The sequence below is a fragment of the Podarcis pityusensis genome (genome assembly GCF_964106645.2).
Source record: "Podarcis pityusensis genome assembly, chromosome: 1".
Taxonomy (NCBI): Eukaryota; Metazoa; Chordata; class Lepidosauria; order Squamata; family Lacertidae; genus Podarcis; species Podarcis pityusensis.
In genome coordinates, this window is record NC_138028.1 from 21,717,798 (window position 1) to 21,740,967 (window position 23,170).

Genomic DNA, 23,170 nt, shown 5'->3' on the forward strand with positions numbered 1-23,170 from the left:
TTCACCTGAGAATCACATAATTATAACAATAAAATTAAGGAACAGAATCTGACTTTTCCCAGAAGAGGGATTCCAATGTTTTATCTACTCTGACTGAGCAATGGGTCCCTGGGGTTTTTAGGCATGAGTTCTCCCCAGTCCTGCCTGGTGACACCACAGGAAGATCCCTGGACTTTTTGTGTGCATACTGTGTGCTTTTACTCCTGTGTTAGTAGGGTGGGTCATTCTAGGGGGTGGGACTTAATTTTTGCAAATTTCTTCAGTGAGGGGTTTGAAAAATATGTTTGTGTGTGAGGAATTCAAATATGCCTTTATTTTTGTGATTGGAGAACATTTAGCTTGGTAAACCTATGTTTGAAGAAGAAGCACGTAAACTGCTTTCAGAAAACCCAAAAAATTTAATTTTACCTTCTAAAAATGTCAGGTAGTGCTAAATAATAATAAAATAATATTGCTATGTAATAAAACTGCAGGCACTTGGCAATCATTTTTAATGATTTCTGTGCAATTTTACGCACATTTTACTTACCAAGCAAAACTAAATTCTATTAATTTAACCAAAATATCTTTTGAATTCCCAAGTCACGTTGCAACCTTTTAGCACCCCTTACTTATGGAATTTGAAAGTTGAAAAATTCAACATGGCCTGCTATACTAGGGTCTCTCTGTTGAGGCAGATATCAGAAGTGAATGCTTTTTGCAATTGCTGCATCTTCTTCCTGCCAAGAAAAAATGCAGGTATTTCCTGTACCTTATGCATCTGTTAAAACCGCTGAACCTTCTGCTGTTTTTTTGGGGGGGAGGCAGAGAAGGGAAAATGTTTTGGAAGAGCATAGTTCTATGCTAGGGCATCTGCTTTGCATGTGGAATATCCCAGATTCTATTCTCTCTGCAAGCAAATCAGGCTAAATGCTCATTAAACAGGAAGCAGCCTATGTATAGTGATGGCCCCCAATTTAGGAGCATAGGAAGCTGCCTCATATTGAGTCAGACCATTGGTTCATTTAGCTCAGTATTGTCTTCATTGACTGACAGCAGCCCTCTGGGGTTTCAGACATGAAGACATTCCCAGTTCTACCTGGAAATACCAGAGATCAAACCTGGGACCTTCTGCTTGCAAAGCAGATTGCCTACTGTTGAGCTAATGCTCTTCCCCTCCCTCAGTTAGTGGCACACTTAACAGAGAAGAGGCGGGAGAAGGTATATGAGGGACATGGTGGGATGGGTGTTAAAAGAGAGGGAGGAAGGCTTGGTTTGTTTCTGCAATCAGATTCTCAAATCGCTTGCTGATTTGAACTAGCCTGTAGGTCTCCTCTTCTCTCATTGTGCATATACCGTATTTTTCGCTCTATAAGACACACCAGACATAAGACGCACCTAGTTTTTGGAGGTGGAAAACAAGAAAAAAAATATTCTGAATCTCAGAAGCCAGAACAGCAAGAGGGATTGCTGCACAGCGAAAGCAACGATCCCTCTTCCTGTTCTGGCTTCTGGGATAGCTGCGCAGCCTGCATTCGCTCCATAAGACAAACATTTCCCCTTACTTTTTAGGAGGGAAAAAGTGAGTCTTATAGAGCAAAAAATACGTGTGTGTGTGTGTGTGTGTATGCTTTTGTAATAATAGAGTTCTTGTTCTGCACACTCCACTAGGAATTTCATGAAAATGAATGAGAAGGAATATCATTTACCACATTCATTCCTCTCCATTACAGCTTTCATACTTCATCTGGATTTTATTTAGGACTGAAAAAGCAGGTTTCAGATGTAGAGAGAAGTAAACTTAATTGAGGGAGTTTGAGCCTTGGGTGGTTCTGCACTGTTTCAGAAAGATTGCCATCATCCTGAAAGACGTTTCTCTAGCTAGAGAGCATAAAACAGTACTTAACAGTTACAAATACGGAAATTTCTTCTTGGCTCACTTTTTCTCTTCTAGGCAGTATACCAAACATACAACATTCGCTACACTATCACTCCTACAAAACGAGTTGGCTGTTCCCCACCCTGGTTGCCTACCATTCAGCAGAGAATTAAACCATTCTGTCCAATTTCAGCTTTTGCAAGTCATATCTTTAGTCCAGTGGCCTGTGAAGGATTTCAGACTCTGACGTGTCTGTCTAATAACCACATGCTGTTATCAGAATCTCCTCTTGCTCCAAGATTTGATGCAATTTTCCATGTTGCTCGTGGTTGATCAAGCGTTGCCAGATGCATTTCTGGGGGTCAGGAACTGTGAAGCGAAGCTGATATGGTGACATTCTGGATATGCCAAAGAATCACTGAAGTGCATTCATGAATATTTATAAGACGTATAAATTTTGAAAGCCCAGATCTGAAATATATATATATTTTCTTCAAACACTGAGTGAGTGTTGGAGCACTTCAACTTTTTTCTTAGACTGTGAACATTTAGGTGGGGCCTTGTATTTTTACTTTGAAAACTGCTGATAAATAACATTGTAAACCACTTTCAGAAGCCTGCTTTGGAATTCAGCGCATATAAATAAAATCATAGTAGCAGAAGAAGAAATAAAAATACTAATAAAATCTCGAAGAAAAGAAATCCTTTTCTGTCTCAAGTGGCCAAATAACTTGGGTACAGTGGTACCTCGGGTTACAGACGCTTCAGGTTACAGACTCTGCTAACTCTGAAATAGTACCTCGGGTTAATAACTTTACCTCAGGATGAGAACAGAAATCGTGCAGCGGGAGCAGGAGGCCCCATTAGCTAAAGTGGTACTTCAGGTTAAGAACGGACCTCCAGAACGAATTAAGTTCTTAACCCGAGGTACCACTGTACTAATAAGTATGTTGGAGAATTTCAGGAGAAACTGGAGTGGAAATTTCCAGTGTTGTTCATTTGTCCCAAATCCAGAGTAAAAAATCAATCCAGCAAATACTATTGGTATTCACTGCTGTCAGTCCATTGGATTTCCTTTGCCTTGAAGCAAATGGCATGAAATAATATAGTTTACTTAGAAATCCATAATAGCAGACAGCAAAACCTGTAGCATAGGGTTACATGCATTGCTGGTCCTTTTCATAATAGACCCATTGAAGACAATTAGCATGTTTAGCGTAGGTTTCTTAATTTCAGTTCTGAGTAGGACTTAGTGGGGTACAACCCCATTGCTCCCCTTCTTCTAAATCCCCCAGAGCAAATTCAGGGCAGGCATTGGGGTGGGAATGGGGAGATGCTATTGCACAAACATAAATTCTTGTTCACTGGCTACCAGCCATACATTTTGCCAGAAGAAGGGAAACAGTACTGCATGTGACAATCACAGGTCAGAACTGGAAATGGATGTGTTCTTCCCACTTTACACACCATGGGTTGTATTCAGCTAACTTTTACTTAGAGTAGAAACATTGAAATTCATGGACCTAAGTTAGCCATGCCCATTCATTTCAGTAGGTCTGATCAGATTAATAGTTGAATGCAACCCAATGCACCTTGACTTGGGTAGGGAGTTTAATTACTGCTCTTCCTTAGCCAACAAAAAGTCTTGGGCCTCCAGTGTTTCCAACTAGCACATGTGCAGATTCATTATTTAAGAGCACAAAGCCATATGCCAGTTCCTTGGCATATTAGCACCAGAGGAAGGCATGGGGGTCAGCCCACAAACATACAAGGAGCTCTGAAGCTTCTGGGCCTTTGGACTGACCCAAGAAGGGATCTTGTGCGTCCTGGTGTCCAGTGCTTCCAGCATCCTCCCAAACAAATTTTCATTGGCCACCACCCTCTTTACACCATGGTCTTCTCTTGAACTCTAAGATCTACAATGACTATGGAGCCAAACAGGGGGGAAAGTTTGCTCTTTGTCCTTTGATGCTGATGCCATCATTATCAGCCACATTATGAACCTGCATTGTTCTCTGGAGCTGTTTTTTTGTTCAGGGCTGTTTTTTACTGATATTTTGGCAGTTTTATTCTTTCTGTAAACCGTGTTGAGGTTTTATTGCAAATTTTGTGAAATAAACAAATGATGTGGCTTTGTTGTGGGGTGCTTGCAGTTTTGCGCAAGGTCACAAATCTGCTAGGGTGGGTTGGTAGACAGAGCCCTGGACCACAGAAAATGGGGGATCAAATCTTGGTTTCCCTTTGAAGATCACTGCCTGAATTTGGACTAGCAAACGTCTCACAGAGTTGTGAGAATGTTGTGAGGTTATTTGGGAAATACATTGCCCTAAGTTCCTTGGATAAAGGGTGGGGTATAAATGTGGTGAATAATACAAGCCTGAGATGCTCTGGTAAAACATGAAGTCTCCATTGCCTTAAGCTCTAAACCCACACTGAAAAGGAATTATATGAGTTTTCACCCAGAGTGGTACTACTATGAAACATTGGGGGCTGCTTTGATTCTTTCACAGTATGCAAATCTTTGGCAAGAGCTCAGTGAATAGCTTTTATTTTCTGAGAAATGAATAGCCATCTTTGTCTGGTCACAATTGTGGGAGTTTGAAAGGCCTTACACTATTCCCAGCTGGGCTGCTGTGGTCAATGTTTTATGTCTTCTTGGAATATGGAGGAATCAAACTACTCCAGAATAGCCAGTGTGGTAAAGTAGTACGACTGTACCATTTGTGCTTGATAAAACTTCCTTAATAGGGTTTATAATTGGACATGTCATTATGGCAATCTCAGCCAACCTAATGCTGCATCTGATGGGCAGCCACCAAGAAATGATGGCGGCCAACGTTGTTGAACCATTTTCATTTCTGACCCCTGTTTCAGTGGTCTAAGAGTTAGGAGATGAGGTGTAACTCAGTGGTAGAGAATCTGTTTTGCATCTGAAAGGTCCCAGCATCTTTGTATAGAGCTGGGAAAGATACTTTACATACAGAAGACTCCCTTCATTTATGGAAGGTCCAGTCCTTAGCATCTCCAGATAGGGTGGAAGAAGACTTTTTGCAAGAGGAAGGCCTGGAGTTCAGTCCCTAGCATCTCCAAGTAGGACTGGCAAAGATTCACACCTAAATCCTTGGAGGTCAGCTGCCTATCCATGTAGACATCACTGAATTGTGCGGACCAACAGTTGTTACAAGAAAGCTTCAGTGAGCTGATGTAGCAGAAAGATCTGTTGTCTGCTGCTGTATTGTGGTATTCAGAAGGAAACCACAACACACTGTAGGTAATAGAGTAGGGAAAATGTGCTTTGGGTTGTAAACTAAATTCCTTGGTCATGTCCCCAGGAGTAAACTCTGGGCCAGTGGAGCTTCCTAGAGCGTTAAGGTCTTTTTGATAGGACTCAACTGAATGTGTGTCTTTTCCACATTATCTTTTCCAGCTCCTACCGTTCCAAGTTGCCCTACTCGAGAGACGTGGTGGCCAGGCCCAGTTATAATTATTGCAGCATGCTGTACCACACTAGTGTTCCTCTTTCTAGTTTTCATCATTTGCTACAAAGCCATAAAAAGGTAAGGCTGTAAGTGTGATGCAAGATCAGATGCTTTGTGGATGTGCTACCTTATAACATACAACAGAAGAGCAATGATAAGGAAACTCAAGGAGTTACTAGCCTGGGAATGTTCAGACGACAAGTCAACAAGTACTGAACATGGGAGACTGAGCAGTTCCCTGTTCTGGGTGGAGTTGCACTCACTCTGAAATAACAGATTGTTAGTTTGGGGAAGCTTCTGAATCCATCTTCGTCATTGGAGGTTCAGGTAGCCTCAGTGGCTGGGAGTGTGTTTTACCAGCTATGGCTGGTACACCAATTACAGCTGTTTTGGGACAGTGGTAGTCTGGCTATAATGATTCGTGCTTTGGTAACCTCAAGACGATTGCTCTGTTTGAAGCTGTCCCTGGACTTGGTCCAGAAGCCCCTGCTGTTGCAAAATCACTGCAGCTCTACTGTTGATGGGGACCGACTATTGTCAACAAGCAATTCCAGTGCTCAAAAGCTTGCACTGGCTTCCCATATGCTACCAGGTCATGTTCAAGGTTCTTACAAGGCCTGTAAAAATCTGGATCCAGGATACCTCAAGGACTGAGGACTTCAGGGGAGCCACAGTTAGCAGATCCTGCAGCTCAGATGCATGCCTTGTATCCACTAGGAGTTGTGAATTCTGTGTTGGGGGTCAAATCTTGTGGAACTCTCTTTAGGTTGAGATCAGACAGGCACCTCTCCCTGTTGAACTCCTGGCTCCTATTAAAGACTTTATTCCAACAAGTGTTTTAACTGAATTCTGATCTTATAATTTTAATTGGTGTTTATTTTCATTGAATTGAGTTTCTCATTCATCATTAGAGATGACTGTAATTAAGCAGCATATTAATTGTTAAAATAAATGAATGATGCCAGGAAATGCAGGCAATCCCATACACATCTGACATATGTTTAAAGTTAAGAAATTCCAGGCAAATTTGTATGCAAAAATTGTGTATGATAGGACAAATTCACTGTAAAATGCTGATGAATTTTCATGTGGACTGGTTTTTTTTGTTGGTTTTTTTAAAAAAAGCACAAACTCATGCAAATTTAAGATTGGAAAAATGAGAAACTGAGCAAGGTCAAAATTGACATAATCACCCATCCTTTTACCCTCATTCGTAAGAAATGTGAGACAACCTTTAATGGAGGGGGTGAAAACCCTGTGAAAAGCTATTCCCATAAACAGTCCAATAATACGACATGTAACATAAGCATTTGCAACACATAAGGTGGAAATCCCCCCTCTTAAATGAAATCACAAGGAAATGCCATTTTGAAATCTCATTTAGTTCTTTGAAAACTCACCATATGTCACAAAATCCCGCCGTCTGCCTGCAGGACATTTGTAAATTATCCATCACTTGGATTGTCCTCGTTTTTTCATTCATGTAGTGCAATGGCATGTCCTATTGCCTAATAGCAACACTTAAAGTTATACTGCCCCCTGCCTAATGCATGGTTAGCTGGTGGCATGAAGGGGGTATCTGAGCTGGGCTTCCTGTTCCTGCAAGCTGAATATTGGTAAGTATGCAGTGCCAGGAACATATCTTGCTGGTGCTATATATACAGATCCCTGAATTCACAGCTGCTGAATGCAGAGGATTTTGCACTCACGCCGCATCATAAGTATGCAGGGGGTGCACATAGTTTGTCAAGCTGGCTCAAGGCCTGTTTGCAGGGGGCGGCAGGAGCCATAGGCAATTCTGGAACCCCATGGTGGTGGGTGCCATGTTGCAGTACAGTACCTTACAGAAGGCACAGGACCTGCAGTTTCTCCATCTCTCTCTTCCTTTGGACCTTTCACCTGCTCCCTCCTTGCCCCCATATTTCATCATCTGATTTAGTGTTGCTTGGATTAGCTGTAGTGAAAATGAGGCACAGGTTCTCCTCTATCCAACAGCATCGCTGCAAAGAGAAGTTTGGAAGTTTCTACTTGCATTTTAGATGAGCCACAGTTTAGTGTTACATCTTACCCCTAAACTGTGGCCGGCTTTGTAAATTATGGTCTGAAATTGGCCTGTTTGCACTAATTACAATTGAGTCTACCATTTGTCTGGTTTCAGATGTTCCTACAAACTTGTCTGTAATAGAACCAAAAAACTTCTGAACTCCTTCTTGTGGCCGTGCCAGAAGAGGAGACAGGCGCATGCAAGCCCAGGACTTATTAAGACTCATTTTTACAACATGCATTCAACATGGATGGAATTTTCATGTGATTGAACTTATCTTTTTTTAAAATTTATTTATTCAAAGTTATAACAAAACATATTTTCCAAAAACATATCCTTATCCCCCCCCCCGTTTTTCCTCCCCCCCCCACAAAACCCATCCTCCCACCCCACCCCACCCCGACTTCCCTCAGTTCCAGTCTTTGGTTTCTCCAATAACGCTATTTTCTGCATGTTACAGAATTGTGTAGATCTTCAAACTGTTTAGCTAATTATTATCAGTAAAAAAAATTGTGAATGTTTATTCAAAACCTGCCAAGGAGTCCAGTTCGCTTTGTTGCATCTTCAAATACTTTGTAAAAGGTTCCCATTCATCCTTAAAGTCACAGTTATCCTTGTCCCGTAACCTATATGTCAATTTTGCCAGTTCTGCATAGTCCATCAATTTTTCTTGCCATGATTCTTTAGTTGGGGTTTCTTCAGTCTTCCATCCTTGTGCTACCAGAACCCTCGTGGCCGTTGTCGCGTACATGAAGATGTTTTTCAACTTTTTTGGCAGGTCTTTCCCCACAATCCCCAGCAAAAAAGCCTCAGGTTTTTTAACAAATGTTAAATGGAACATTTTCTTCATTTCCCAAAATTTTTTAATTACTTTACACTCCCACCACATATGATAAAATGTTCCCTCCTTTTCCTTACACTTCCAACATATATTTGAACTAGTTTTGTACATTTTCCCTAACTGCACTGGTGTTGTGATTGAACTTATCCACACATTTTCCCCCAAATCCCTCCTTCGCTCCTTGACCTTGATGAGAAACAAACTATTTTATTACTAGTTCTGCTAAAAATGTGAACAGCCAAGTGAGGCATGGATCCACTGGATCTTAAGCCAGGCCATTTCCTAGAGAGGAACTTGATCAAGGACCCTCTTCTGTGCCAGCCTGGGGACAAAACAATGATATTCCTATCTTCTGCTTTGGGGTGCAGAACAGCAGATCATTCACTGCATCTGCAGTCTCCTTAGGATTACTCTGTAAATTCATTGTATTCTAAAACAGCGCTATCTAAGCCATATCCCTTGCAAACATAAATCAGTGCTGGTTCAGGCAGTACAGTGAGACCAATTGGAACAGCAGGTGATCTCATTGTCTCCTAATCTGTTTTTTGAATCCTTTTTTTTTTTTTTTTTTTTTTTTTACAGTGTAAGGACTTAGATTAGAGCAAGATGAAAAGATTTAGGGGGCAAGCTGGCAGTCTGAAGAGGGCTAAGCACCATAGTTAAAATAACATATGGGATAAAAAGATGGGCAGGCATTATGTAATATTCTCTCTCTTAATTTTAGTGTCTCTGTGGAATTTTATTGTGATAAGATGCTTATATAAAAAGCAAAAAGAACACAAGCCTTTCTCTCGTTATGTAAAGGCATGAGACAGTAACTGTCTCTAGAGACGTAACGGGAATTGCAAGAACTGTACTTCCCAGGCCCTTGTGCTATTGGCAAAATTTAAAGTCTTTATATACTGCTTTTCATCAGAAAAGATTGCAGAGCGGGTTACTAAGAAGGAGCAAATACAACATGTAAAACAATAAAAATTAAATCCAGTATGGAAGACATAAAAAATAATTCAGTATACTCTGCCAGATGGGCGGGTTATAAATAATAAAGGTATTTAAGTTATTGTTAATAATGCAATACATCACACATCAGACTCCCTGATGTAGAATTCCATTCACTCAGTAGCCTTATGCACATTCATTATGAACGTCTGCTAACACATCTGTACCTCAGTGAATTTAACACCTGACCCATTCACCCACACTCACATATTCTCAACCATTACAGTTCCAGTAATACAAAGGCCACCTACAGCACCGGAAGCCTATCGCTGTTAGGCAAAAACAACATCTAATCTAGGACTATGCAACATTCATGCAGCAGTACAAATGAGAGTGCATGTCCAGGATAGGTGTAAAAGAAGAAGAAGATCGGAATATGGAAGGGAAGCAGTTAAAATGCACATGATTAGTACAGGTGAAAAGTTTAATCTTGCAAGGGAGCAACAAACTAGGTGGGAGAAGAAGAAGAAGAAGAAGAAGAAGAAGAAGAAGAAGAAGAAGAAGAAGAAGAAGAGTAGTAGTAGTTTGGATTTGATATCCCGCTTTAGCACTACCCGAAGGAATCTCAAAGCGGCTAACATTCTCCTTTCCCTTCCTCCCCCACAACCAACACTCTGTGGGGTGAGTGGGGCTGAGAGACTTCAGAGAAGTGTGACTAGCCCAAGGTCACCCAGCAGCTGCATGTGGAGGAGCAGAGACACAAACCCAGTTCACCAGATTACGAGACTACCGCTCTTAGATGTCCCAAATGACACCCCCCCCCCCCAATTTAGTATGTGAAAGGGTCTATTAAGAATCATCAGTGCCAGAACCAAACTTCCAAGGATGGCTTTCTTGGCAGCCTGAGCAAGTGACTTCTTCACCCTCCTGGATTTGTAGCACCATGAGTTACTCCTCTCTGACACCAAGGGAGTTGGGAGTTGCTGATAAATGATGCTGTTGCTGAGTAAGCAGAAGAAGTCAGACTCATGGTCCCTCGTCACCTGCAAGATGCTTAGAGGTGTGACTCTCAACCCAGAGGAGGAAAGTACTATCAGTTCCTTGGGGTGTCCACGCCCTTGAATGAATGGCAGGTTTTATCACTAGGTGCTAGCTTTAACACAACATAATGCCCTATAAAGAAAACCATACCATAGAGTTCATATTATAAAGTGGCTCTCGAGTGGAGAGCAATGGTTCAAATAGTCAGACTAGCAGCCCAACTAGCCAGATAGGGACATGGGAAACTGCCTTCTATGAGGTCACATTATTTGTCCTTCCAGCTCTGTATTGTCTACTGTTGGTTGTCTCCAGGGTCCTAGCACCTACTTTCTGATGCTTTTTTAAGAAGAAAAATCCAGGAAATGTTGGGGATTGAATCTGGCACCTCCTTCTGCATGCATAACGTGTGCTCTTACCACTAAGCTACCACCCCTTCTGGGTAGCAGAGTCAGCTGGGTCAGATTTTGGATCCCATTAAAAGTCTTCATCTTCTCGGTTTTATATATGTTAGGGATAACAGGGGTGGTTCATGTACATAAAACCCAGCCACTGTGCACATTCACCATACCTCCTTGAGAATGTGTGCATAATCCATCCATGAAGGGGGAAATGTGTGTATATCCTGTTCAATATACATCATCTCCTATGAGCCTCGGGGAATGTGCATATGTCAACTGAATTTTCTACATTTTGTGGCCAATATACATTGTCTCCAACAAGTCAGATTGCACACATTTGAACTAGAGATATAAAACAAGAGCATGTTTCTTGGAAACTATGCAAACTGACCAGAGAATGTGCATCAGTGAGTCTTCGGGGCCCACAGTAAACTACTCTGAAATCAGAGAAGATGCAGTGAAACTCTTTAAATTAATTTAAGTTACATCCGAACGGGTCTCTTTTTCTCCTTCAGTAGACTTGGGTTGTAGACTTGGGTACTTTATTCTCATCTTTGCAAGTCAGAAGAGGTTTTTAAGGGTTTTCAGGTGGTTGTTTTTAAATGTGTATACCTGCCTCTTGGAAATCTCATCTGTCACATAAACAGTGAAGGGTTTGCCTGAGGTCAGGGCACAGAAAGGCCGGCTGATAGGAAAGGCGCTTTTAAAGACTATTTGGAAGATCGGTGGAGAGACAAGGTAGGAAATACAGGGGGGCCCATCAATCAAAGGCATAACTAATGCAGAGACAGGATTCTGAAAGGGCATAGGACTAGCATGGATAGACATGACAGATGATTCCACCTTGAGGGCTGGCAATCCCATTAGGCACCCTGAGGCGGCAGCCTCAGGAGACAGATGCTGTGAGGCAGGCAGGGAGCAGCAGCAAGGTGTCGAAGGACAGAGTTGTGTGTGTCACGCAGCCTGCCTGCCTGCCCCACAGCTCGTAAACCAGCCAGCTGCCCTAAGATGTGGTGAAGGCAGTGTTGATGTAACTTTCGGCTTCCAGCCAGGTTGCATTACGCGCCATCTTGTTCTTCAGTTCAGGCAGCAAAATATCTTTGGGTTGCTGTGCACCCAGTCACCTCCTCACTTATTCTGCTTATGTTCCAAAGAATGAGGAACTTAGCTGTGTCCTGCCTACCATCCAAAACAGAGGCTCTTACATGTAAGTAAGAAAGAGATCTTCGTCTTTTCCTGGGCAAGCAACAGGATAGTTTAGCAGTCCATAAAGCATGATTCAAAAGTACAGTGGTACCTTGATTCTCGAACGGCTTAGTTGTCGAACAAATCTGCTCCCGAATGCCGCAAATCTGGAAGTAAGTATTCTGGTTTGTGAACATTTTTTGGAAGCTGAACATCCGACACGGCTTCTGCTTGAGCTCAGGAAGCTCCTGCAGCCAATTGGAAGCCACACCTTTGTTTTCGAATGGTTCCGGGAGTCTAAAGGACTCCCAGAACGGATTAAGTTCGAGAAACAAGGTACCACTGTACAGGAGCAAGGCAAGATATTCAGAATTGAACAGAAGTAGTGGAGATGTCCGAACAGTTGGCACAGCCCTCTTGCCCAGCTTTTAAAGATAAGGTATGGTGAGCTCACTCATGAGAGTCTCTCACCAGACAGGAAGTCCATGAGTGCAGTCCGATCCGATCTGCAGAGGTGGCGTCTTGTTGGCAACAAGACTGCCGCCCTTCCCCATAGCAACCTCTGTCTTCTGCTATGTCCCCACTGGCTGTTCTCAATCTTCCACCTCCCTCCACAATGAGGCTCTGCTCTCTCTGGAGTCAGCAGATCAGCTTCCCACTCTGCAACAACTGGAATCACAAGACTACTGACAGAGTCGAGGGGCCCATGACACCCCAAGAGTGACTTTCAACGAGCAAAGACTCACAGTCAATATGGAAAGTAAGCCTAGTTGCTTTATTTAATTGGACAGAACCAATTAAGGCACTTACTTTGTTCAATTTATCTCCAGTTTCAGTGTTATAGAAACCAGTACCAGATGAACAGGTGTCAAGGAAAATGGACATGATTCACTAAAAGTTGCAAAAGTTGCTTTCACCGCAGCCACAATGACCTTTTGATGATTGTGCTCCATATTTGTCTGTCTCCATAAATTATCTTTATGTTGGTAGCACTGGCTCTTAAATAAGAACTGGGTATATTTAATTAAAATAACTTCTAAGTGATATTCTCTTGGTTTTAGGCGTTATGAAAATGCGTACATGCAAGCCATGGAGAGGTTGGCAGATGCTGAAGCCCCGTTTTATAACTTTGCTGGGAACCACGCAGAACGGTTTTCATTTATCCGGAGCTGGAATGCTCTGTTCCTTTTAAACCAATTTTTACAAAGAGGTCAATGTGTGATATGTAGCTCTGCTACATATATGTAGCCATTTTTTAAACAGGTGGATGAAATACCTTTTAAAGAGCTGCCTGTATTTTCTGGCCATAGAGTGAGTATTACGGATTTCAAAAGTACTTAACACTCAAGAGATACTAATTTGAATAACTACTGCTTAAAAGATGTACTGGAGTAGGCAGGAAAGCCAAGTGGAACTGGAGTGGTTGAGAGAAGGATCTTGGTAGGCCAAAAGGAAAAGACAGAGAAAACGAAATGAAGTAAAAGGTATAGAAAACATATAATTGGCTTTGTATGCATTCTGTAAAATCAGAAAAATGAAAACTTTCAAATGAAAAACTGTTTTCCTCAGCAGACAGATCACCTATAATTTTAGGCTATATTTTGCAATTCCATAAAGTACAATTTTTTAAAACGCAATCATTTTTTTAAAAATCATGCATACTCTGCAAATGTTCAGATTTTGAATATTTTAAAATATAGACAATGCAGAAGAATGAAGAAGGAAAACATTTGATCTGTACTCCTGAAAGTCTCACTAGTTAGAAATGAGACTTGAAAGCTATAAGGCAACAGCAATTTTTTCTTGTGTGGAACAGTCTTCCACACAAAGAACAGGACTTTTTCTCATTCTCCCCCGTGCAGCCCCTCATATGCCAACCAGATTGGGAGCAGATTTGGGAAGACCTGCATGGGAGGGTAGAGGAAGAAGTCCTACTGCATAACCAAAAGCCCACTTGCATAATGATGGATTCTACCCATAAGGCATCAGCATCAAGACTTCTTATAAGCTGAGCATGTTTTGTCATTTGCCTCCTCCAGTACTGTTCTGAAGCCACCACTAACTTCTGTTAAACTTGAGTACTTATCTGCTTCCAAGTGAAAATGTCAACGAGCAAGGCTGCTTTGTCCTTGAGCTCTGCGATCTGTTTTAGTTTTAAGCTGTTTTTATCTTGAATAGTAGCCGGTTGGCTTTCAGCAGTTAATGTTAATTGCTATAAAACAGGCAAGGACCATATCTCTTTTATCTCTTTTACTTCTATGTGGACTTAAAAGCCGTATATTTTAATTGGACGACAGGAGCTGGGGGAGCAGTTGTTTTGGTTCAGCATTTTAAACTGATAAGAAACACTTAGAAGACCATCTTGAGCAAGGGATACACTGCAGATTTAACAGTTTTAATATGGCTATTAGACAGACACAGACCCGTAGTGAGTGCTTCAGTTAAAACGTCCACAACTCCATTGCCAAATTTAGTCCAGAAATCTATGCTGGACTGTTGTGACTCAGCAAGTGAAGCAGAGGCAACCACAAAGTGATTGCAGCAAAAGGAAATTAATATATCTTGCATGGACAGCCCCGGACCTTTACAAATGTGCAAGTAATGGGGTTGAAGAAGCCTTATCCCAAGTAGGAGGTTTTGCTACATATTCCTTTAGGGTCATTCCAAATCAAATCAATGCAAAAAACAAGGCTTTCGCCACACACCGTCTCAGATTTTGATGAAACTTGGTGTACACCCTTCCCTTATGGTTGAAGGAAACCCCCTTAAATTTTTTCCCTCTATCTCAAATGGTTAAATTTTATAGCACTTCAAAGTTCCGTGAAATCTGTGTTTCTGTCCCTCTTGAGATCCTCAATCTTGTGTGCATTTTTTTCTTCTCCATAACCAATGATCAGATCTCTTTGAAATTTTACACAGAGATCAATAACATAAATGTAGCTTTTTTCATGGAAAAACTAGGTTTAGGAAACTTAAATTTTCAGTGTTAGGGCACAATGCAATCAAAAGTTTCTGATGGTGAAAATTATTGCAAAGGCATGCTCTTTCTCAACAAAGAATAAAATTTATGGGTCTCTTACGTCTTGTAACAAAATTTTACGTTTTTGGCCACCGTGGGGGGAAGATGGCTACTGGGTACAACTTTCCTACAATCCATAGCTGTAAAAGAAAAAAATAATGAAACAAAGTTGTTCATCTTAAAATCTAAAATAATATTAATTACAGGTTTTTTTCCAAAAGTGCAGACTTGTTTTTCCGTTTTGGGTATTTAAAACTATGAAAATTGGCTATATCGTGAAATCAATAATAAAAAAAAATCGGTCAGAAACTTTAAATGGATTCTCTTCTTTCCAAACTGGTCTTTTCTTCTAAACTTATATCTTCAGCTTGAACGCAACTGCCTTCAACATCACCTTGATCTACATCGCTGGTATAAATAATTTGTCTACATCTTCTGCACAATTTATCTCCTGGCTTTATACTTTAATTCCTTTCTCTAGCAAATCTTTAGACTGCTGTAATGTTATGGGGCTTAGATATTTTTTGACTGGTCCTTTGTGCTTTTTAAAAGGATCCCTGCAGGTTTTTTTTGAAGATATTCAAATTTCTTCAAGTATACACTTTGTGATGCAAGCAAATAGTTTCTAAGACTTCAGCTTTAGCTTCAGTTCTTAAATGCAACAGCTCTCTGTCCTCTTCGCTTAAACTGTTAACATTCTCAATCCCTTTTCTGTGACTGAAAGTTAGCTGATGGCATTCACTAGAAGTTAACTCTCCCACACTACATATTGAATCTTCCATCTTATTCCAGTTGAAAAACACAGCAAGAGCTAGCACCCAAAAAATCAAAGATTGGATAAATTATAAGAGTGCACCACACGGCTTTGCTCACAGATACCAGAAGTAGATTGACTTCAAGGTGGAGGAAGGCCTTGCCTGGTGAAGTCTCTCCCCTCACAGATCTTCCTCCAGGCACAGCTTCCTTATGAGGAGTCCCAGGGCTGGGGGGTGGGGCAAGGCAGGTGGAAGAAGGCCATGTCTCTCCCCTCACCTCACCTCACCTCATAATAGCATACACATCTAGCATATACGAAAGACTTCTCTGAACTGCAATCTGAGAAAACATTTTAAAATGTCTCATATTTTTAATATTTCTGAAATGAATAATTTTTTTATTAATTTAACCCTAATTTGATGTACTCATAATTGAATATAATGCATGATTTTACATTCTTTTAATCTTTTTATTTCTAGGTCTTATTTCCTTACGTGTCAGCATTTCTGACATTTTTTCTTTTTTAGATTTATTAATACTATTGCCTATTGTAAGTTTGTCCTGACCTTTGGCCAGAACAATAAACTAGTGAACTTGAGTACTTAATCTGCCAGGAAATGCCAACCAGGTTTTGTGAAGATGGAAATTCTTCTGAATACATTGATATATATAATCATGTTTTCATCCATCATTAACCTTCCTAAATCATCATATGCCTTTGGATTATTGACATTACTTATCCCCTGTGCAGACCAACATTCCCGAACCAGGGTTTGAAGTGGGGTTTGCAACCCCATAAGCTATGGTTAGCACTGATTGCTAATTAATCTCTTTATCTTCTTTCTCTCCCTTCTTCTCCATATATATATATATCCTTACTCTTACTGGACCACAACAAAGGAAACCGCTGAGAAAAGAAGAGAATGGAACAAGTCGAGCTGAATATGCAATGACCTCCTCCCAAAACAACAAGACAGTTGATGCTAACAATGCGGTGGTATAATTTTCGAGGCTCCTCTTGAGTAGTAAACATTCAAAAGCACATGCGGCGCCTGCAAGTTGGGTGGAATGAGAGCATCGAGAGAAGCCCTGTGGCCCAGGACTTCATTTCAGAAATTGTGCACGTATCAGTTACCCTGAGAAGAAAAGCAGACGAGACTCCTCTTTGTCTAGTTGATTGTCACAAAGGGAGGGATGAACTTGCCAGTCAGGGCTACTCTGAGAAAAGACCTCACAAAAAGGCACACACTCACTGCATGCCGCGTTAGAACAAAGCAACATCATTCCGCTCCTTTCCTTTCCTTCTTATTTTTGATTGACAGTTCATTTTTTTAAAAAAATGCTTCAGTAGGATCCTTTGATGGCAAAGGTGATCCATCTGTGGCAGCAGCCAATGGTAATTGGGTCTGAAATCTCAAGCTTTACTTGCATGGCTTTGCACTTTTCTTTACCTTTTACCAGCCACATCCATCCCCATTCTGAATTGTTATTGCATTGTTAAGTGGCAGAGTTTCCATTGACCCCAAGGCAGCCTCCTGAAAAATTGCATGATGTCATGAAATACACAACCACATCTACAGCCTGGTGACTATGCAATTTCCACAGCAGGAGACTTTTCAGACCGAAAGTAGTCACAGTAGGATCCGTAGCACTTAGCGTTGCTGATAAAAGAGAAAATTATTATAGGTAATAACATTCAAAGGTGCTTTGAATACTGTTTAACCCACAATCAGTCTTATTTCCCCATTTTGTTACCGTGTAGCATTTTCTCCCTGGGTTTTGAGAAGTTCCAAATTTTTGTTTTGCTCAGTTAACAGTTTTGCACAATTTTGCACATGTATTTACACCACACAGATCTGTAGGAAGGATCTCTCTAGAATGGCTTTAAAAGAATCAGGTTTATGTGTGGAGGGAGACTGGCTGCAGTGAAAATTGAAGTCCTCCTAGCCCTCCTTGCAAGCTCAGATCTCTGGTTTCCTGGGGGACTTCTTCTGAATAAAGGACTCTCTGCTTTAGGGAGAAAGCTGTGAAAGCTCAGTCCTCTCTCTTGACAAGGGACTGCCAACTGTGCCAAAATTATATGTGATAGCTCGTGTGTTGTACCGCTTTGTGATCAGGACTGCAAATGACTTAGAAGCTGAACCCGCCAAACCCATTTTTGCGCGATACCTTATTAGGCTCAGTCACTTTAATTTCTTTAAAGAAACAGTTGGTGTTCAGACACTGGTATCCGCCCACACCTGGATTAAGATGGAAAAAAGAAAAAACAACCCACGAAAATAATTTCTGTCTTTCCTCTTGTACGCCTTCGTTTGCCTCTGTTCCGAGAGCCGCATCAACGAAAACCAAAATGTGCTTCTTGTCTTGCTGTCAGGCTTCAGTGATATTCCGTCTTTGTGTCTTCAAGCAATCCAAACCAAGCCATCATAGCCCTGTTTGTATAGAATCACTGCATTTCATCAGTACAGCCTATTAGTGCTGAGAAGCTGGTGTTCTGGCCCATTTCATCCAAGGATGGGCCCAGTCTACGAAGCCTATAGTGAGACTCCAAAGAGCTGAACCTTCATCCAGAACCCTATATCTGTACCAACAAGGAGGTATGGGGAAATTCCTATTAGCAGGTGGTGGGGTACAGGGGTGCCAACTTGAATAAAATATTGGGGGACCAGATAGGCCCCACCTCACATAATCAATCACAAGATGCAGCTCACACACCATTTAAATGGCAATAGCCATCACATGAGGGGACTGTCCCCTCAAATATTTCAGTGGGGGGCCAAAGGGACCTCAGCGCCTAGGAGTTGGCTCCTTTGGTACACTCAGTGATCACTACCACCATATTCATCTCTGGCAAGGTCACTGGCTCATGGTGTCAAAGTTAATTGTCAACTAGGACATACTCACAGCCAACCAGAAATGGATCTGCTGTGAGTATGACTAACATGAAGCATCTGTGATATTTGGAGACGTGAGGGTTTGGTTAACCATTATTTTCTTTTCAGAGGAAAAACACGGTTTTAGTAACAGAAGAGATGGTGCTAGGTGTGTCCACACAGCATCTCTCTATGTAGACTGTCTCTCACGTAATGTTCTGCATCTCAACACCTTTCTTAAAAGATAAAAGCGAGAGAGAGAGGGCACAGGGAAACTCAAGGCTAACCCCCATTGTTATTTCCTCTTATCATTATTAATAATTAGATTTCTTACCTGACCTTCACCATAAGATGGCAGGGCAGATTATAGCCATTTCTTAAGATTAAATATTAAAAATCAGTTTACAAGAAATTACAATAACAGGAAAAATGTGGGTCCTGGAAATATATCCCTCAGGTGTCAAAGGCCAGGGAAAGGAAATGAGTCTTCAGCATTTGACAAAAACTGTGCAATGAAGGTGCACCTCTGTGGGGAAGAAATTCCACAACCTCAGTGGTGCCACAGAGAATGCCTCCTCCCCCCCCCCAAATTCTGAGAGTTGTAGAACTACCAAGAGCCCCCACCCCACTGATTTCAGCACCCAAGAGGTTGGTAGGGAAGGAGGCCATCTTTCAGATCTAAGTCATTTTGGCCTTAACATTTGAATCTTTGAGCCCAGAATGGTACCACGTGGAGTTCCTCTATAGAAAAGTACCTTCTGACTGGGCCCTAAGACCTATCCTCCATGAAATATTTGGGATTTGGGTTTTTACGAAATTCCTAATAGTGTTGTGTATCTGGGAAAACAAGACAAAAAAGCTGCTATTTACCTTTACAAAAGAATTCAGTGGAAATTCATTCACTTCCCTGACTGACCTTTCTTCCCTGTCTGAGAATATAGCTAGAAAGGTGGTTGTGTTTTTTAATATATTTTTTACCCTTTATATCCTTTTAAATGTCAAGACTTGCTGAAGGTAGAATGAAAAAAGAAAGAGTCGTTCACTCCACACTCCTTCCAGTTAGTTTGGTGCACCTGCCCAGCTGGAAGGAAACAGCTTCTGCGTTCTTGGAGCATAGAGTTGCTCAAAAACAGTTGCCATTTTTTGACCTGGGGTTGCTTTGATCAACATGGAATCCACTGTCACTTAATATTTATAATTGCACTTTTCCCCTTAATGCTGCAACGATTGTTATCTGGGTCGGTTTGCTTTTTCTACACTGCCAAGCTATTTTCAGTGTAGTTGACCCCCCCCCCATCCTTTCTATTTTATTGTGTCATAGGTATGACATGGTGCAAGAATAAAAGAGAGATAGAGAGATAGAGAGATTTTGAAATACGTTTATTTTAATTCGATGTGATATGCTTTATATCAGGCATCCCAAAACTTGGCCCTCCAGCTGTTTTGGGGCTACAAGTCCCATCATCCCTAGCTAACAGGACCAGTGGTCAGGGGTGATGGGAGTTGTAGTCCCAAAACAGCTGGAGTTCCGAGTTTGGGGATGCCTGCTTTATATGTGCTGTACACACAACCAGTCATTTAGAAGAGATGTGCTGGGGCAAGAACATCTGCCTTGAGGTCCCAAGTTCAGTCCACAGCATCTCCCTCATCTGAAGGTCTGGTGTAAACCAGGGTTTCCCATACTTGAGAGCCAGTGTGGTGTAGTGGTTAAGAGCAGTAGTCTCGTAATCTGAGGAACCAGGTTTGCGTCTCCGCTCCTCCACATGCAGCTGCTGGGTGACCTTGGGCCAGTCACACTTCTCTGAAGTCTCTCAGCCCCACTCACCTCACAGAGTGTTTGTTGTGGGGGAGGAAGGGAAAGGAGAATGTTAGCCGCTTTGAGACTCCTTAAAGGGAGTGAAAGGCGGGATATCAAATCCAAACTCTTCTTCTTCTTCTTCTACTTGGGTCTCTAGTGGATCTTTGCACCCTGGCGCCACATATGCTTAAGACAGCCCTGGGTCCAACCCTCTGCAATGCAGAAATCTTTTGCTCAACGTGGGGCACGAACTCACAACTCTGAGAATAAGAGTTTGTCCTAATCTCCAACTGAGCTAAAAATCAGAACATAAAGATATGAATGAGGTAGAGCCCTAATATTGCACCACTGGAGAGGGCAGATGGAGGGACTTGTGTCTATATGACACACCCAAAAAACTTGTAACTGGGAGCAGGGAGGAGCTAGCGTGCCAGATACCTTTTTGCGTCCCCTACATTTTGTATGTGGAGACATTCTATTTTATTTTTTACAATGGGGAGTAAAACCATGTACGTGCTTAGAGGATGGTACCATATGATTCTTTTGAGCATATGGCTCGGTCCTCAGTCCTCAGAGCTGAAGGGCAAGTTAAGCAATGCTTTCAGGAGCTGACTCCTAGAGCTTTGAAATATAACCGAGGTTTTGTTCAAAACTGTACCAGTTGCTTGCAAAAAAAACACACAAACAAACCTTTCCATTAAATACCAGTGAAATGTACAAGTCTTGACAGATAAAAGCTTCTTTACAATGGGGACCCATTACACTGAAAAGATAGCAATTTACAGGGATTTAAAGTTTATTTTTTATTCTCTAAAATTAGATGCTGAAATGCTCTACATACCTAGGGGGCATGTAGTGAGCAAGCTTTTCAGCTGGGTATATCCTAGCATTGCCCTGCCTAAGACTAGCAGATTGTGTGCCATAATTTGACCCAAAGAGCTAAGATTTCCATATTTTGCAACTTTGTTCCATAATAAAAAAGATTTATGGCATAGATACTGTATACAGAGAGGGCATGATCCAGCATCATTCAAGCACTTCTGGATCCCATTTATTTCAGTGGGCGAGTAGAAGAAAGCACGTTTTCTTAATTTTTTAAAAAATGAATAAAATAACCCCCTTGAAATGGAGCTTAAAAGTGCTTAAATTTGTCTGGATGCTAGCCATATATTATATAGCTATGAACCTGAATTTCCATTGTCTCACACTTTGCAGTTTGGTTTATACCATGCAGGACTGAGTATAAACCTGTCCCTGTACCCATTTTGTACTCGCTCTGCACAGGTATATAAAACAACTCTAAAGTCCAAGACAATGGAGAATCGTGACTGTTATAAATATATTTTTATATATTCTTCACAACCCCTCCCCTGCATCTCTACAAACAAATATATGATTTTTAAACTTCAAAGATAGTGTGTTAAAAACCAATGCATGAATGTAAATACTCTTAAGATCTGCCTTCTTGACTGTGTACCAGGTGTACAGATTAAAACAGCTACTACTGTTCATAGGAAATCTGTACCAGTGGTTAAATGACTACGGAGTATGGCCATGATTCAAAGAGTTCCTTCGCAGGGAGGAGCGCAAGCGCCTCTTGGACGCACCAAGGTGGCTGCTTTAGGAAGGGGAGGCTCAGAAGCTTTGCATGGAGCTCCTTGGATCATGGCCAAAATCAATTTCAAAATTAATGTTGTCATGTTTCTAAGACAAGCCATTAATGTATATTTAGCATTTAAGGATATTGCTCAATACATATGTTCTGTACCAAAAAAACAAAAAACAAAAAAAACCAAACCTGTGTCGCATATACAGATTGTGCAGTACCCTATTTAAAAAGGCACCATAATTAATTTTTATTTTAAATAAAAATGTACTTATAAAAAGTTTCCCGTCTTGTTCTTTTTATGTGTATAGCTAAGAACACTTTGCTTACTGTGTGCTGCGAAGGTGACATGTCAAAATGCTTTTAATTGTTCCTAGCACGGGGATCAGCAGCCTGATCCGTTTTACTTGGAAGGAAGTTAAAGTCAGTTTAATGAGGCCATCTCCCATATAGGCATGCACAGCCTGAGTAACTTGTGCCTGGATCTGGGAAGATATTGAGCTCCATTCAACAAGTTTCACCGTTCATACCCTACTCTGCCGCCGAGACCTTATAACACCGGTCCTGAAAGACCTACATTGGCTCCCAGTATGTTTCTGAGGACAATTCAAAGTTTTGGTGCTGACCTTTAAATCCCTAAATGGCCTCATCCCAGTATACCTGAAGGAGTGTCTCCACCCCCATCGTTCAGCCCAGACACTCCAAGGGCCTTCTGGCGGTTCCCTCACTGCAAGAAACCAAGTTACAGGGAACCAGGCAGAGGGCCTTCTCGGTAGTGGCGCCCGCCCTGTGGAATGCCCTCCCACCTGATGTCAAGGAGATAAAGAATTACCCAACTTTTAGAAGACATCTGAAGGCAGCCCTGTTTGGGGAAGTTTTTCATGTTTGATGTTTTTTCGTGTTTTTTATATTCTGTTGGGAGCTGCCAGGGACACAGGTGGTGCTGTGGGTTAAACCACAGAGCCTAGGACTTGCCGATCAGAAGGTTGGCAGTTCAAATCCCTGCAACGGGGTGAGCTCCCATTGCTCAGTCCTTGCTCCTGCCCACCTAGCAGTTCAAAAGCACGTCAAGTGCAAGTAGATAAATAGGTACCACTCCAGCGGGAAGGTAAACGGTGTTTCCGTGTGCTGCTCTGGTTCGCCAGAAGCGGCTTAGTTATGCTGGCCACATGACCCGGAAGCTGTACGCCGGCTCCCTCGGCCAATAAAGCAAGATGAGCGCCGCAACCCCAGAGTCATCCGTGACTGGACCTAATGGTCAGGGGTCCCTTTACCTTTACCTGGGAGCTGCCAACCAGTTGCTTGGAACTGAGAGCTCAGGTCTCTCATGCTT

General features: G+C 41.7%; 1 protein-coding gene across 4 annotated transcripts in view; it reads left to right on the forward strand.

The window, feature by feature from the left end:
• The window catches only part of PRIMA1 (proline rich membrane anchor 1), a 60,978-nt gene extending 38,861 nt beyond the window's left edge, over positions 1 to 22,117 (forward strand). For 3 of the 4 annotated variants that reach the window (XM_080993150.1, XM_080993151.1, XM_080993152.1), the window contains exons 4-7: positions 5,286 to 5,415; positions 12,847 to 13,096; positions 16,461 to 20,128; positions 20,389 to 22,117. In XM_080993150.1, the coding sequence (XP_080849276.1) occupies positions 5,286 to 5,415; positions 12,847 to 13,033 (317 nt within the window). In that variant the 3' untranslated portion in view covers positions 13,034 to 13,096; positions 16,461 to 20,128; positions 20,389 to 22,117. The remainder of the gene's footprint in view (positions 1 to 5,285; positions 5,416 to 12,846; positions 13,097 to 16,460; positions 20,129 to 20,388) is intronic. The other variant, XM_080993153.1, reaches the window with a different exon arrangement.
• The last annotated feature ends 1,053 nt before the right edge of the window (positions 22,118 to 23,170 follow it).